Source organism: Stylophora pistillata, chromosome 13 (assembly GCF_964205215.1).
Source record: "Stylophora pistillata chromosome 13, jaStyPist1.2, whole genome shotgun sequence".
Taxonomy (NCBI): domain Eukaryota; kingdom Metazoa; phylum Cnidaria; class Anthozoa; order Scleractinia; family Pocilloporidae; genus Stylophora; species Stylophora pistillata.
The window spans coordinates 9,975,794-9,993,304 of record NC_142531.1 but is presented as its reverse complement, the minus strand read 5'-3'; the positions used below and the strand labels follow the sequence as shown (position 1 = coordinate 9,993,304).

General features: G+C 39.9%; 2 protein-coding genes and 1 long non-coding RNA gene across 3 annotated transcripts; 2 read left to right on the top strand and 1 right to left on the bottom strand.

Annotated features, from left to right (window-relative positions):
• The first annotated feature begins 840 nt into the window (after positions 1–840).
• On the top strand, positions 841–8,282 carry LOC148717546 (uncharacterized). Its single transcript, XR_015995014.1, has 3 exons — positions 841–1,036; positions 1,120–1,182; positions 8,149–8,282. It is a non-coding gene; the product is annotated as an uncharacterized LOC148717546 (long non-coding RNA).
• Positions 6,898–8,398, bottom strand: LOC111330177 (uncharacterized). Its single transcript, XM_022935001.2, has 2 exons — positions 8,101–8,398; positions 6,898–7,637 (listed from the first exon to the last, which is right to left on the bottom strand). The coding sequence occupies exons 1-2, from the start codon at positions 8,396–8,398 to the stop codon at positions 7,552–7,554; spliced, it is 384 nt and encodes a 127-aa protein (XP_022790736.2). The 3' UTR covers positions 6,898–7,551.
• A 4,787-nt stretch (positions 8,399–13,185) lies between these two features.
• On the top strand, positions 13,186–14,990 carry LOC111330183 (melatonin receptor type 1A-like). The gene has a single exon (XM_022935007.2). The coding sequence runs from the start codon at positions 13,186–13,188 to the stop codon at positions 14,419–14,421; it is 1,236 nt and encodes a 411-aa protein (XP_022790742.2). The 3' UTR covers positions 14,422–14,990.
• Positions 14,991–17,511: the final 2,521 nt, after the last annotated feature.

Below are 17,511 nucleotides of genomic sequence, written 5' to 3'. Positions count from 1 at the left end.
ATATGTTCTTCATATTTTTCTAAGTTGTCATTTGGTTTTCTGAGCGGTTAACAAATTAAAAATGCTATAAATCTTTAAGCAGTTTTTGGTAAAGTATTAAATCTATCTGCATTCAAAGCTTGATCTAATATTTTGATCTTAATTTGACGCTTATGCGTCAAGATCGTCGTGATAAAAATACACAAAGTTTTGATCCGTGTCATCAGCATAATTAGTTATGCTTGGACAAAGCTAGCTCTTTTTTCTCAAAATAGCTAATTAAAGGTTTATTAAAATTAGATAAACTTCTCTGTGAGTAACTTGCTTACAAAGTCGATTGAAATCAAATCTCAAATGCTGTGCACAATATTTTCTTATAGTGTCATGAATATCTTGTTCACGAGTACTTTTACTACACACTTGGTTATCTGCTTCTTTTATGACTAAAAATATGTTATTCAAGCTAACGTTTTTAAGTTCAGGTTCATCTAAGTTCGAGTGAATATTTTTAAATTTTGAACATCATTTGCAGCTTTCTATTGAACTTCATAAGGTCGAAAATCTGTCTAAATTGAGGCATCCTACTTCATTTTACAATTGAACAGATCAGAAAGAACAATTCAGAGTCAGTCATTTGAACCCGCCTTTGTGGGAAAAATGAGAAGTGGGAAAACTCATTTCAATAACAAATCATTTTCGAAATGATTCGATGATTTTTCCTGGCCCGCCTTGATTAGCACTGCTATCTGCGGAGCCAGGGGAATAAGGATTTATTGTTATTGTTATTGTTAAATAAACGTGTAAATAAACGTGTAAATAAAATTAAAATTCATAATTACGCTTAGTCTTGCACGTGGAAAGAGCTTACGAGTTACAAGAAATTTGAGCGTCGTTTTAGATTCTATGGAGTCCAGAGACGCTTCAGTTTGACTCTATCATATTGCCTTGGATATTATTGGTTCTGTTCAGGTCGGCGAATATTTCCTATGCTGGGTCAAAGGATTCAGATACCATGTCGAGGATTCATGCTTTTCACTTTGCTGCGACTTTTCTTCAGGTAAATAATCTATGGGAAGATACATTTAGATAGAAAAAGTTGTTCATCTTTCTCGTTGTGACCATTGTAAAATTAATTTACAGCGTCAACTGTAAAGCTCATAGTACAGAGTAGGACAAAGGCCTTTGTGGCAGCCGCCATGACAGGTAATTAATAATTCTTCTTGAACGTGACTTAAATTGCAACGAGAGAAATTCCTACTTTATAGTTGATGAACTTATCGATTATTTATCCATTTCTCTCTTCATGATTCTGTACATATTTTTCATCTAGCTTTTATGATTATAGTGTGTTAAGAAAAAGTGTGATTTAAGCGCACTTGTCTATCAAAATTTTGATAGTAACAATTAACCTCGTCAAATACCAGTGTAGTGCTAACTGTAGCAAGATGCCATTAGTCAAAGTTAGCTTGGTAATCCAGCCCTGTTATTGTCATAAAATGGTAACAAAATCATTCACGTTAAATTTTCTTTTGCTTTTATTGCATCAAATATTTTGGATTTGTCGATATATTGTTTTATGTGGTGACTCCATACGAGTTTTTCATTTTGAACAATGATATTTATCATTCACAATAAAAAGGTATTTACCTAAAGATAGGTATACATGTAGTCACATGGTCACATGGTCACATGGTCACATGGTCACATAGTCACATGGTATTTCCCGTCGAGCACAGGATGAGACAGCTTGGAAATTAAAAAGTGAAGAAAGGGAAGAAAAAAAAGGATGATATCCGATTAGGTAGGTTTTTAGATTTGTAACGGATTTGCTTGTCTTCATTTATTATTTGGCTTTATTATATATTAAAAGTGGAGCAAAGCTCATTTGCAAAGATAATAAATGGGAGATATAAAATAGAAAAAGAGAAAGGCCAGGAAGTCTCGAGAAGCCGCGAAGGATTAACTCATCTAAGACTATCTGGTGGATAAGTTTGAACGTAGCAAAACATTGCGATCAAAATTGCAATGGCGACAGCAAGTTTGTCGAATACCCGATATAGCTCTAGGGTGTGATTAATAAGTTATTGTGATGGAATTTCCTGATGCCCTTGTTCAATGGGATTAATTAAAGAACAATGAATTTGTCAGCAGAAAATGTAGTGGCTTTAGGTGTGTTTTTTGATCCGGACGTTGACGTTAATCATTTAGAATGAAAAGAACTCGGGTATGTATGTCTTCATAATAAGTCTTTTTTTGCTGCAAAGCATGGGCAATATCAAAAAAGAAAATGAAATCACTTAGAAATTAAGAGAGTCAAAGAAATAAAGAAATTCGGGACAGCTTCTAAAATAACAAGGTTAGTTATTTTGACTTTTATATTTAAAAGAGAATAGCTATAATTTACATCTAGGCCTATTCGTCTGCGTTGAACGATTTAACCTGTATTAAGCGAATCAGCTCCAATTCGAAATTAATAACTCCGTCAAATAATGAAGGAAAATTGCAAAGTAATGAACGAATCAATCTCTTAACCGTCTGATTTCGTGAATCTCTTACTGATTGAAGTACTTTTCAGTTGTTTTCAGCAGTGTTTGTTTGATGCAATAAAATCTGTAATAAATTATTTTCCTGTTCCCCCGTTGTCATAGAATACCTGGTTATCATTGGCCACGTTAAGACTTGCCAAGTTGCCACTGCAATGGTTTAGCCCCCCACACTTTAAGTCCAAAGATAAAGGAAAAATTGAGAATGATATCGATCCTTCAACTTTTCATAGATCTTTTTAAAGAGATTACTTCCAGGCAAATAGTATAGAAATCTTACAAGGTATAGGTCTCTAGCCTCAGGTGTTTCGTATCGATCTGCCCAGGGCCTTATCTAAGCCCTTCAAGTTCCTGCTTGCATCCAAAGGATTGCCTAAATCTATCCTGGCTTTACATAAGGATTACTGCCACTTTTGTAACCTCTTTGTAAACGCTCGTTATATTGCCTTAGGCACGATTTGAGGATTTTACGAAGATTTTCGGGATGTTTTACGTTAGCAAGGCAATCTTCACTCAAGAATATACTGATCATTAGAGGATATAGGGAGTCACTGAGCTTATTCTTTCGCTAAAGCCTTTAGCTTAGTAAGCACTTACAACAGATACTAGATCTAGGAATTTTCTTGCGGGGCATCCCGTTGCTGCTGCATAATATGCCAGTATGATGGTATGAGATGTTAAAGAAGGCGTTCATTTGATTAAAAGAATTCGTTCAAAATGTCTCGCCTCTCACGGCTAAACATAATTCAATACGCCTGTGATGTTATATTTTTCAAACTCGGTTCCAGATCTTTCTTTCGATCTCCTATAAGTTTAGACTCTGATAATTCGTAACACTCTTACCTGCCTCGATGAAGCTCTTGCAGCTCAAGTTTTGAATTTCTCATCCCTCTCGGAAAAACGGACCTTTTTGACGTGACTCAATAAAGATCTTTAAGCCCAGGTACCGACACTGTCTAAGCTCTAGCGGCTAAAACTAAATTAGTACAGTGTGCACCAATATTAATTTTTGTTTCTCAAATTACTTCTTAAGTTTATCATCGATAACGTGTTGGATAATGCGGCAGCAATGGCGGTCGGACGTGTTAATTTGACGTCCGTTATAGTTCTGTGTTTATGCCAAATAATTCTTCGCCAGGACGACATTGAGGACTCCAGAATATCTTTGGCTTCCCATCGTGTTTCGTTGGCAGAACGTTTTTATATTTCTCAAGTATTTAACCGTCCTTCTGGTCGATATGGTAAATCTAAACTCGTCCGGTCAACAAGCAATGCGTGTTCCGAAACTAGTGTCAAGGTTATCAAGTTACTGCACCTTATCCAGATTGGCCTAGTTGCAGAGTGGGGCTGCTATGTGGTGATATTTCGGTTAATCCTGGCCCTTTCAACCTATATGCCTCGCAATGCCGAAATGGTTTATCGCTCTGGCACTGGAACTTTCAAAGGCTTACGGATCCAAAATTTGAAGAGATCTCTAAATCGCTTACTGGCGAAGCTCGACCTGACTGCAAGCTTGACATCTTGATCCTAACGGAGTCCTTTTGTGCTAGTAAAGTGCCGGACTCGTACTATTGTATTCCCGCTTATAAGCTATATAGGAAAGACCGACAAGGAAAGCTTGGGGGTGGAATCCTCGCTTATGTAAATGAGAATCTATGCGTTCGACACCGTTTAGACCTTGAGACAAACGACATTGAAGCCTTGTGGCTTGAAGTTTATCCACATAAATCAAAACGATCTTTATTGATCTCTGGGGTCTATCGTCCTCCATCGGCGAAACGAGAATATAACATCAATTTAGGGAAAAACATCGAAAACGCCTGTTTGACAAACGCGTAGTTGATTGTGATGGGAGACTTGAATTATGACTTTTTAAATTCGACGCGATTTTACAAACTATTCTGGTAACTGGCAAGCGTCTCAAGTCACGTGTAGCTGACCCTAGTTTGAAGTTGCAAGCAAATGGAACAGCTATTGAGCAAGTTGTACATCAGAAACTGCTTGGGGTTACAATTGATCAAGAACTAACTTTTAAGGAACATGTAGATAAATTTTGTAAGAAGCTTCGCAAAAAAATTGGCCTACTGAAAAAGTTGTGTACTTATTTACCCATTGAGGAAAGATTACTCTTCTATAATGCCCTTATTAAGCCGGTCATGATGTATGGTAGTATAGTTTGGACCTATTGTTCTAAGGAATATCTCATGAGTGTTTCGGTTGCAGAAACGTGCAGCGCGTGTAATATTAGGTACAGGTATCAGATCAAGAACTGTGGAAAATTTCAAGAAACTAAATTGGATCCCATTCTATGATGAAGTCAAGATAAGAAAGTGCGTGTTAATTTATAAGGCACTGCATGGGGAATCCCCTACGTATATTGAAAGTACTTTAACTACAAATCACTCCCTGCATGGTAGAGAGACCAGGCATGGCCAGTATAACCTAATCTGTCCTAAGTATCGAAATACTACTGAGGCAGGAAGGTCCTTCCAAGTTAGTAGCATTAAGTTATGGAATATTCTTCCAAATGAGCTTAGGAAACAACGTAGCATCTCCTCTCTTAGGAATGATTTGATGAATTATTTTATAAATTCTTATAGAGACATTGATTCTTTTGAAGCTGTATTATAATCTTGTTTTATTGTATTTATAATCTTTGAATAGTTACATTGTTCGACTATTTAGATCTATTTTTAATCTCTATGGCTTAGAATGTATTACTTACTAACTTTAGTTTTGAGGGCCACTGGTTTATCAGCGCAAGCTGTTATGTGTATACCCTCTTTAAATAAAGTCGATTATTATTATTATTATCGAGTGAATTTTTTTTTTGTTTTTTGACGTGATCTCAATATAGATCTAATTGATCAATAGAGTATGTTAAATGAATTGATGTTTGCCTCTCAAATTGCCTCTAGGGTTTATCGATCACCAACTGATATGTAGTGTAACACTTGCATGATTCATTGATTCATTATAATAATAATTTTTATTTCTATAGCGCTCTTATGCTATGTTCAAGGCGCTTTACAACACTGTGCGGGGGACTTTACCAGACTGCCAGTGGCAGTTTACAAACTATAAAGGCGAATTTTAACAGATGCCCCCTCCCCCCAATTCCCAGAAAACAGGCCAGACCACATCACAGTAATCTCATGATGTGGGTTCTTTAACGTCCCCTGCCTAATCAAATTATCTGATTAATAGATGCAGGAGACGGGACCTACGGTTTATTCGTCCTTATCCGAGAAGACTGGAATATCTATCCATTTTTTTTATTATAGAAAGGTAGCAAATTCTCCTCACTTATTTTAAGACCATGAGTATCGGTCCGGCCGGGATTCGAACCCTCGACCTCCCGCACAACACAGTCCGGCGCTCTAACCAATTGAGCTAACCGGGAGGCGGTCTTTCCTTTCATAATAAGGAGTGAGTAAACTAACAACAATATAGATTAAAACCAAATGCCTGGTCCAAAGTGTAACAACTGATCCTTTTTTTCCAACGCAAAATCAGCTAATTTACAAGTTTTGTGGACTACCTAAACAGTTCGTATTAAATAAACAATTTCACATAAACCAGCAGATTGTTAACCATCGTGGTAAAGCAATCAAAATTTCTTTCTTTTCAAAGCGAAACTACATTTGACTCCTTTATTTTCCATAAACTGTAATTTGAATACAACCAAATTGGCGTTTTTGGTTTGCGTTTCAGTTTGAGGGCAAGATCAACGTGTTTTCGGTACACATTTCATTTCTAAAGGAAAAAAAAAATTCCATTTTTTTTTTTAATTCCTATGAAACTCGTCAACAATTTAAATGACAGCACTGAACGAGAAAACAGGACAACGGGTTTGATTTGGTTAACTGTCAAATCCTCTGCCGAATTTTGTTTGATTTGCACTTCTGATTCCCTCGTCTGGAATTAACGTGTTTAACCGGCAAAGTTTAAGAACGTGATGAGCTAGTTAGAGAGTTATTTTCTTGATCGTGCGAGGCAATTATTCTCTTCTACGACAAAGAATTTTCGCCAACAGAACTAGTTATTGTTCATTGGTCAAAAGAGTGGATCATATGTTTACAGTGATTTTTGTCCAATCTATTCACTGTCTATCAACGTTTTAATTTGCAAAACAATTCACCATCCTCGTTTCTATCGAATAAACTTTTCACGAGCTGTGAAAATCATCTACATATCTCCGTCGTTAACCGGTCATCTACATATCTCCGTCGTAAACCATGTTCAATGTGAACTGGTTTACGTGAAATTTCAACTTGATCAGGTTCTTGAAAGAGCTTGTGACCAGGCATGAGAGTTTTAAAACTGATATATTTCACTACCAAATGGAAACCGAACTCAGTTGATGGCACAAAGTAATTAGTATAATGGAAGATGGCACTTAATTAAATTGTTGCTTAGTGTATGAAAAAACAAATCCTTCCTTTTTTGAATGAAAGTTTTCTAAATTTCCAATTCAACTGAGATACATTTCATGTCAAGAATGAATTGAATCGGTATTCTTATGGCTAACTTTATTTCGGTAACATTCAGTTGTTAATGGTGTAGTATGATCGTCCGAACGAGAAAGATTCAAAAATCAATTTTGAATTCCATTTAGTCTTTGTCCGGCTGAACTATTTTGGTAGACTGCCATTTTTATATCGCCTTTGTGTCCTGTAACTTTGATACCAACTGTTACACAAACCAAAACAAATGAGCGATTGGAGCTTTGAAATTGATCATTTTAAGTGTTGCATTCCGTAGCTAAGATTATTTCAGTTTCCGCTGTTATCTTTCTTAACTCGGTGCAACGGGAATATCTGAGAAAAATTACCCAGATCCTAGCTGGCAGTTCAAATAAATCAAGGGATCGCTCAGGGTCTGCACAACAATCCGTAACACAACAAACTATTCCAAAAATGGTGGCTAATTAAGAACTGTTCACTTACCATGTAGTACAACAATTAGACACACAAGGAGCCGCCATTTTTAAAGTTTACTTGATAATTTCAAAGTTCTTATTTTTGCATTATCCACTAAAAAACCTCCCTGATTCTGGTTTCTTCTCTTGACCAGAATCTTTGTTCTTCCATCCTTGTGACAAAATTCCTCTTCCTGAAAGTAGATGTGACTGTGATGAGGGAATGCTCACTTTCCATGAGGACGAAAAGTAAACAATTAAATTTCATGTGACTATATTTGTTTTCTTTTTGACACCATTATAGAAAACGTGAAAGCATCAAAACTTGTTTAAATGTCTGATTGACGATAAAGCATAGGTCACTCAGCAGATGAGTTATTGCACCACCGGGGTGGCTTCATTCAAATAAGAAATGCTGAAGTCTCACATAGACTGAGCAAGCAAAAAAATCTCTATTCTAGCGTTTCATCAAAAACATTTTCCAATCGTTGGCTCCGCTTTTCTCTAAGCCGACGCACACCCTAATTCTGTCTAATTTCGGTTGAAAAGCCGTTTAGACCAAGCGACCGATTCTTGCTGCGTCTTGATCTGAGATAGTTTAGCCTCGTTTAGATCTCTAAAAAGCTTAAGGTGATATTTTCCGATGGCAATGCTCACCTGCTGTTGTATGGTGACATAAGAGTTCTCCCTTGTTCTTCTTTACAGATTCAGTGCCATCTTCCTTCCAGAATGCAACGTTGAGTTTAGCATGACGAACAACACGTCTTCTCTGTACAATGGACAGCGTGGTTTGCTGAAAATTCCGCAACTTCTGATGACTATGGATTAACGATTGCACCCAATAATCGGCTGCTACGTCACGAATTTGGCGCGTAGTTCTGTTTGCACCGTGACGCTCAGCCAGCAAATCAAGAACCAAGCCAAATGAAAGGCATCGTGCGTAACAGATTGGCATGAGACAAGAGGACAAAATTAAATTCACAGCTACTAAATTTTAGGAATTATTGAGCAACTAGGAAATCACTCTGAAACTTGAAAAGAGCTCCTTTTATAGACTGATATTAAAAAATATGTAAGGCATCAAAGCGTAACAGAGATGATGACGACGCAATGTAATTTACCGGTGAACGAGAAAAACATAAGGAAATTAACGCTTTGTCACCCTTTCATGGCCCAAAAACAAGATTAGAAATACACAACACGAACTAAAAGTGCTGTTACACGAAGAGAAAGCAACCTTGGGCACCGAGTTGAATTGACTAAGAGACTAGCCGCACCTTGCATCGAGCTGCAGTAGTCCTAAGAGTTAAGAATGATAAGGGGTAAAAAAAAATAATAAATAAAAGAGATTTGAAAGGTTGGGAGAATTTTATTTGTCTTGTCATACAGTACATCCCCGCTTACTCGATATTCCATAGTAAACGAGAAGTGGTTCGAGTTAGTGGGGCTTCCAGATATCGGGGTTAAATTTCAATCATCAGTTAATAATTAATAATTGATCATGTTTTACCATCCTAACACAATCAACAGTTATTAGAGCTTTCTTATATAAAGACGCTTTGCTTGGGAGGTACAGCCAAATGTTTTCACCTTCGGTATCAATCGAGATTAACGATCGATTGGGACGTGTCAATCAGCTACGTTCTGATTCTTTAACGTTTGGGTCGACCGACGCTTTACTCAAAGTTCAATTGAGTTATCAGGATAAATTTGAGCCCAGGGAAAGCATAATTTTTTCAAGTTGACGGGGGGTTCGAGTTAACCGGGTTCGAGTCAGCGGAGTTCTACTGCCGGTTCGAGTTAACTGGGTTCGAGACAGCAGAGTTCTACTGCCGGTTCGAGTTAACTGGGTTCGAGTCAGCTGAGTTCTACTGCCGGTTCGAGTTAACTGGGTTCGAGTCAGCGGAGTTCTACTGCCGGTTCCAGTTAACTGGGTTCGAGTCAGCTGAGTTCTACTGCCGGTTCGAGTTAACTGGGTTCGAGTCAGCTGAGTTCTACTGGCGGTTCGAGTTAACTGGGTTCGAGTCAGCGGAGTTCTACTGCCGGTTCGAGTTAACCGGGTTCGAGTCAGCAGAGTTCTACTGCCGGTTCGAGTTAACCGGGTTCGAGTCAGCAGAGTTCTACTGCCGGTTCGAGTTAACCGGGTTCGAGTCAGCAGAGTTCTACTGCCGGTTCGAGTTAACTGGGTTCGAGTCAGCTGAGTTTTACTGCCGGTTCGAGTTAACCGGGTTCGAGTCAGCGGAGTTCTACTGCCTGTTCGAGTTAACCGGGTTCGAGTCAGCGGAGTTCTACTGCCGGTTCGAGTTAACCGGGTTCGAGTCAGCGGAGTTCTACTGCCGGTTCGAGTTAACCGGGTTCGAGTCAGCTGAGTTCTAATGCCGGTTCGAGTTAACCGGTTTCGAGTCAGCGGAGTTCTACTGCCGGTTCGAGTAAACCGGGTTCGAGTCAGCGGAGTTCTACTGCCGGTTCGAGTTAACCGGGTTCGAGTCAGCTGAGTTCTACTGCCGGTTCGAGTAAACCGGGTTCGAGTCAGCGGAGTTCTACTGCCGGTTCGAGTTAACCGGGCTCGAGTCAGCTGAGTTCTACTGCCGGTTCGAGTTAACCGGGTTCGAGTCAGCTGAGTTCTACTGCCGGTTCGAGTTAACCGGGTTCGAGTCAGCTGAGTTCTACTGCCGGTTCGAGTTAACCGGGTTCGAGTCAGCTGAGTTCTACTGCCGGTTCGCGTTAACCGGGTTCGAGTCAGCTGAGTTCTACTGCCGGTTCGAGTTAACCGGGTTCGAGTCAGCGGAGTTCTACTGCCGGTTCGAGTTAACCGGGTTCGAGTCAGCTGAGTTCTACTGCCGGTTCGAGTTAACCGGGTTCGAGTCAGCGGAGTTCTACTGCCGGTTCCAGTTAACTGGGTTCGAGTCAGCTGAGTTCTACTGCCGGTTCGAGTTAACCGGGTTCGAGTCAGCGGAGTTCTACTGCCGGTTCCAGTTAACTGGGTTCGAGTCAGCTGAGTTCTACTGCCGGTTCGAGTTAACCGGGTTCGAGTCAGCGGAGTTCTACTGCCGGTTCCAGTTAACTGGGTTCGAGTCAGCTGAGTTTTACTGCCGGTTTGAGTTAACCGGGTTCGAGTCAGCGGAGTTCTACTGCCGGTTCGAGTTAACCGGGTTCGAGTCAGCTGAGTTCTACTGCCGGTTCGAGTTAACCGGGTTCTAGTCAGCGGAGTTCTACTGCCGGTTCGAGTTAACCGGGTTCGAGTCAGCTGAGTTCTACTGCCGGTTCGAGTTAACCGGGTTCGAGTCAGCTGAGTTCTACTGCCGGTTCGAGTTAACCGGGTTCGAGTCAGCGGAGTTCTACTGCCGGTTCGAGTTAACCGGGTTCGAGTCAGCTGAGTTCTACTGCCGGTTCGAGTTAACCGGGTTCGAGTCAGCTGAGTTCTACTGCCGGTTCGAGTTAACCGGGCTCGAGTCAGCTGAGTTCTACTGCCGGTTCGAGTTAACCGGGTTCGAGTCAGCTGAGTTCTACTGCCGGTTCGAGTTAACCGGGTTCGAGTCAGCTGAGTTCTACTGCCGGTTCGAGTTAACTGGGTTCGAGTCAGCTGAGTTCTACTGCCGGTTTGCGTTAACCGGGTTCGAGTCAGCTGAGTTCTACTGCCGGTTCGAGTTAACCGGGTTCGAGTCAGCGGAGTTCTACTGCCGGTTCGAGTTAACCGGGTTCGAGTCAGCTGAGTTCTACTGCCGGTTCGAGTTAACCGGGTTCGAGTCAGCGGAGTTCTACTGCCGGTTCCAGTTAACTGGGTTCGAGTCAGCTGAGTTCTACTGCCGGTTCGAGTTAACCGGGTTCGAGTCAGCGGAGTTCTACTGCCGGTTCCAGTTAACTGGGTTCGAGTCAGCTGAGTTCTACTGCCGGTTCGAGTTAACCGGGTTCGAGTCAGCGGAGTTCTACTGCCGGTTCCAGTTAACTGGGTTCGAGTCAGCTGAGTTTTACTGCCGGTTTGAGTTAACCGGGTTCGAGTCAGCGGAGTTCTACTGCCGGTTCGAGTTAACCGGGTTCGAGTCAGCTGAGTTCTACTGCCGGTTCGAGTTAACCGGGTTCTAGTCAGCGGAGTTCTACTGCCGGTTCGAGTTAACCGGGCTCGAGTCAGCTGAGTTCTACTGCCGGTTCGAGTTAACCGGGTTCGAGTCAGCTGAGTTCTACTGCCGGTTCGAGTTAACCGGGTTCGAGTCAGCGGAGTTCTACTGCCGGTTCGAGTTAACCGGGTTCGAGTCAGCTGAGTTCTACTGCCGGTTCGAGTTAACCGGGTTCGAGTCAGCTGAGTTCTACTGCCGGTTCGAGTTAACCGGGCTCGAGTCAGCTGAGTTCTACTGCCGGTTCGAGTTAACCGGGTTCGAGTCAGTGGAGTTCTACTGCCGGTTCGAGTTAACCGGGTTCGAGTCAGCGGAGTTCTACTGCCGGTTCGAGTTAACTGGGTTCGAGTCAGCGGAGTTCTACTGCCGGTTCGAGTTAACCGGGTTCGAGTCAGCTGAGTTCTACTGCCGGTTCGAGTTAACCGGGTTCGAGTCAGCTGAGTTCTACTGCCGGTTCGAGTTAACCGGGTTCGAGTCAGCAGAGTTCTACTGCCGGTTCGAGTTAACCGGGTTCGAGTCAGCTGAGTTCTACTGCCGGTTCGAGTTAACCGGGTTCGAGTCAGCTGAGTTCTACTGCCGGTTCGAGTTAACCGGGTTGGAGTCAGCGGAGTTCTGCTGCCGGTTCGAGTTAACTGGGTTCGAGTCAGCGGAGTTCTACTGCCGGTTCGAGTTAACTGGGTTCGAGTCAGCTGAGTTCTACTGTATTTACAATGGTGCGACAAGAAATTTAACGCAGACAGGGATCAGCGACACTTCGATAATCTTACGAAGCCATATTGGACTGCCATTATCTATTTTCATCAATTCAGTATGTGTAAGCCAAGTCTTAACAAGATATTATTGAAAATGGCATCCGTGCAGCTTCTTAAATTACTCTGTTATAACGAAATGTAGAGTGAATAACGTCGTTTAGTGCATAAAACGGAATTTTTTTGGTGTAAGATTACCTTTCTCGATAACTAACTCGCTTATTCCTGACCGTAACTGAATCCATCAAAGTCAGATCCATCAAAGTCAGATCCATTAGCATTTCCTCCCATTAAAAGCAAACATCAGTATCGTTTACAAATAAAATATTAGCTGCGGGCACATATGGCCAACAATTTAATTCTGTACTGGCCCGGCAAACGCTAGGTTTCGCCAATTTTTGTGATGTTGAGAAACTGTAACCATCACTAAGAATGCTTTGCAGCCGGTGGTTCGCATGAACACTGATTGATTATGTAATCGAAGCCCAAACCGAAAAATTGCACAACATATTATTACTTGGGTACAAACATCTTACAAATCATATGATCCAAAAAGTTGTTGAAATAGTAGTTTTAGCCGTTGCGATTGAAGGCAGAACTCGTCTGAGATCTTTACTGGTATCAGGAAATCATTTGTAGAAACAAAATGATCAAAAAGTCCCTTACGTGTCCGCTACTAGTTAAATTTCAACGACTTATTTTTGCCTGTTGTAAGTTCCGATATGTAGAAGCGTTGTTCGTTTGTTATGACTAGTAAAAATTCATATTTGACGTAAACAAAGCTGCATTTAATTCATATTATTCTAAGAGTTTCCGTGTACTATCTTAGAGGACATTGGCTGTCACTTTTGTGTACACAAAAATGATTTATTGGTCTGTTAATGTCTTCTTTCCAATCATTACGTCTATTGGATGAATTAAAATTAGAGCAAATATTGAGACGCCTGGAGATTTCGTTTCAGAACTATTTTCAACCTGTACCAAATAAGCAACCTGGATTTGAGAACAAGAAGAAATTTTACTACAGTAAAATAGCTTCGTCTAGCATAATGAATGTCACTTTAACTCTACCACCTCGTTCAACGTTTGTACTCATTTTGGAATCAAGTGTAGCCATCATTTTCATGTTACTGGCCCTGATTGGTAATTTTACCGTATGCTTGGCGATTTTTCGTAAAAGGCTTTTGAGAACGGTGCCGAACTATCTCCTGTTAAACTTGGCCTCTGCAGACATTCTCAGTGCTGTTGTCAGTTTCCCTTTACTAGTCTCAGTTCTTATGAGTGGTAAGTGGATGTTTTCCGAGAGCGTTTGCCAATTTCAGGCATTTCAGTCTTATATCTCGTACTCCTGCAGTCTCTTGACTCTGACAGTTACAAGCATTACGAGATATTACGCGACTGTTCACCCAGTCAAACATAGAGGGGTATTCAAAGTGAAAATAGTTTTGGTATTGATGTTTATCGTTTGGACCGCATCTTGTGCGTTTGCCGCCATGCCACTTCTCGGATTGGGACGATATCAGTTTGAGGTTTCCTACGCTCTCTGCATTCACGATCACAATGCCAGTTCATCGTACAACACGTTTTCGTTCACCTTTTTGATGGTGAACTCAACAGTTATTGTGACTTGTTATTCAAGAATATTCAAAGCTATGAAAACGAGAAATCGCAGAATCCATCGGTTGTTTGCCCAAGGTTCGACATCAAGGCAATTGGAAGTGATAAACGCGCAAGAAGCAAAATTGACAAACACAATCTTTTTCGTAATTTGTCTATTTTCCCTATGCTACATTCCAACAATCGTGCTGGGATTTTTAATGTTTGTGGCCATAAAAGTATCGCGCTTTGCCCGAATGCTGTCGACATTTTCAGTGGGATTCACCTCCGTGGTAAATCCAATTGTCTATTGGGTGCGCAGCAAAGCTTTTCGCAAAGCTGTAATCGGGATTTTTAGAAAAAATAGTCTGTCCGAGCGAAATTCACTTCGAATGGACGTGGGTGAGATCACCAGATGTTCCAACCCAGCAGAGCTTGTAAACGTTTCAAGAGATGATGAAACCGTGAGGAAAAGAAGAACAACTACAATTACTTTACCAGAGGTCATTACACATGTATGATATTGTTATTCATGTAGAGGCAAACGAACATGGAAGCCTACATTTTAAAATTGATGGACCGGTCATCATAGAGCGAATGTATTGCTCTTAATGAGGCAAAGCAAAGTAAAAAGCACTACAAAACTGACAAAAAATATGTTACATAAGAAATGAAGTTACATGTGAGAAAGGATCGTCCCTTTCGAAGGTCAGATGAAACCGTTACCGACGGGGCATAAATTTTGAGAGGGATGCCACTTTTAGAACAAATTAATCTTGACGGAAGTCTGGTTACACCTGTCTAAATAACAGTTTGATGGGCAGAAAATATATTCAGAAATTGTAATGTAGAATTTCCTATATCAGCACGAAAGGGCTGTAAAATTCTCATTGTTGAATTTATTCAACTCTTCAATTGTTTTACAGTTTGAAAATGTTTCTGATTCCATTTCTGTCATGTTATTTCTCGGTGACATTTGTACATACCGCGTCATTTTGGCAAGCAGTCGCTGCCATGAGAACATTACAAAGTTTTCCTCTGCCGCCAAGAAGGAGCAATGAATGATTGTGACCATGTTTTTTTTTTTTCTGTTTCAATATTACCACATAATAAATGTAAAGAGTAAAAACGCCAACGGTCTGACTCAATTAGAAGACAATCATAAAAAGCGGCATCAACAGAAAATGAAAAAAAGAAGAAAAAAAACTCATTACTTTCAAATGACTCTTGCGAATTAAATGAAGTCCATATTCCTCGAGCTCAGTGCCGTTCCTAATCATCAAACTAAAAACAAAACATAAATGCTTGACTTTAAAACACATGTTGACATGAATGATGAGCGTTGATAATGAGTCTCTGTCCCTAGAGTCTACACTGAAAGGTTTAAGAACGTTTTTAGTAATAGGATAATTTTTAAATATGACATGTAATAGTTTCCCTTGTGAGTTTATGTTGTAACTTAGGATATGTGATTTTATCTTAAGAAATAAAGATTATGTTATGTTAATGAGACTTACACAAGCAGTGCGACAGATGGAAAAAAGTTTTTCGTTGCAATTTGATTAATGTGGTTTTAACATTTCCAGTTACGAATAACTTATCTTTTTTAATGAAAATGAAAGTAACTTCAATGCTTATAGCATGGAATTAATTATTTTTTCAGCCTGACAAGAACTAAATCAGTTCTTGTTAATTTGCATCCCTTTTTAGCATTCACTAAAAATTTTTAATGAGATTTCTCCTTACCATGTTTCACTCTCATCTAGATGCTTCAATGGGCTGATAAACGGAACTCACTTACACTAATTGATGTTTGTATTGTATTAAATATATTAACCAGTAGTTTCACTAGAAACCTTTGTGGCTTCCCTTGGTGTTGATGTATGGGATCCCATGAAAATGGGTTCCCACTCCACTGATGAGCAAACTCGTGATCAGTGGGTAAAAAAAGACCCAAAGCGTATGCAAGGGTGGGAATGAGTGTGTAAAATGAACATAAAAGTTATGTGTTAAAATTGAGGGAGCGACTTCTGTAACAACAGCACGCTCCTAAACTCAATTTAAAATTGTAAAAAATATATGTTATATATTATTATTAAAATATAAAAATAAATAAATAAATAAATAAGACTTCAGTGGGCTGATAAACGGAACTCACTTACCCTAATTGATGTCATATGGGTGTAATTTTCATTTAAATTCACCACAATATCTCTTAATTAACCTTTGAAAAGGTCTGGTGAATTCTCTAAGAGATGCAATATTCAGACTGATGTAAGTCACTGAGCTTTGCTCGCACTTGAACTGTTTCCAGCGATATCCAAGCACTTTTCGCCAATGAGAGAAGGCTTAGAAACAAAATTAAAGAAAAAGAGGAGTTTGAAGATAGATGTTTGACTTGACAAACGCAAAACTAAATTGTGCAAGGTGTTTCACTGCCGGAATTCTCTGTTTGAGGACGATTTGCATGTGAATTATTCACCAGTCAAGTCTCAGTCAGTTTTAACAATAATCAACCGTGCATGATTGCACGGGGTGAATATTTTCGCTTAACACGTGATGATCCACGTCCAGTTTTTAGACCGAAGTTTTCAAATCTTGATACAAAACTAAATTTTGGAAAAGTTGTCGTGGTGGTGACAAGTTTACCCCAATAAAACGTCAAAACAGCCATACTATCAGCATAAATAATTTGAAAATCTTTCAGGCCCCGTCTTTGTTTTGCTTGTTAGTTTTGCCTCCTCTTGCTACACAATTTTTTGCGTTTTCAAATATTTGAAAAAAGACTGCTTACAAATTAAAGTAAAAGCGCTAATTTGCGAACTTCTTGTTTGCTCACGTAGAAAACTGAGCGTTATAAACGTTCCAGGAGCACACGTCTGCACTGAAGCTTCAAACGAAAAATGTCCATCTTAGACTGTATTTTCTTCACAAGTGTGTTTGATCCGGGAGTCACGGAACCGGCCAAATCAAGAGTAATTCTTATCTAACATTTCAGTCGGCAAATTAAAACTCAAAATTTGAGATTCTAAACACGGATTCCCATAAGGTACCTGTTGACCTTCTACCAAAGTCCGTGAGAGTAGCTTCTATTCCTATTTCTTCTACAGTGGCTTTAGCTGTTACAAGTTCGTTAACTCTTAACGCACACAGAAGATAAAAAATTATAAAACAACGAATCTTTTAACTTATAGTTCAAGTTGAAATTCCCTACCTCACCCAGGCAGGGTTTAAATTCCCTATCTCCAGAAAGGACAATAGTCAAATGCCCATGGATTGTTGGGATCAGGGCTCTTTGCTTACAAAATGCCCTGTACTAGATGTGTTAAAAATTAAGAGTTGATGTTCATGACGTAACTACCGGTATGTCAAATCAGAGTTATTTTAGCCCAAGCTGCTGGGCGAGGGTCAAAATGACTGTCAGGAGTTCGTTAAGAGTGGCATTTACAGGTTAAATGCGAAGTTGTAATTCTTGTATAAATTTCAAATGCGAAATATTTGTTACAATCGATGTCTTCGCTAAACTTGATGCGGGTGTTGCTTAAACCAGAAATTTTAATGGCGAAGTTGCTCCATCTAGAGATCATTAATAATGGTTATTGAACTGTGTG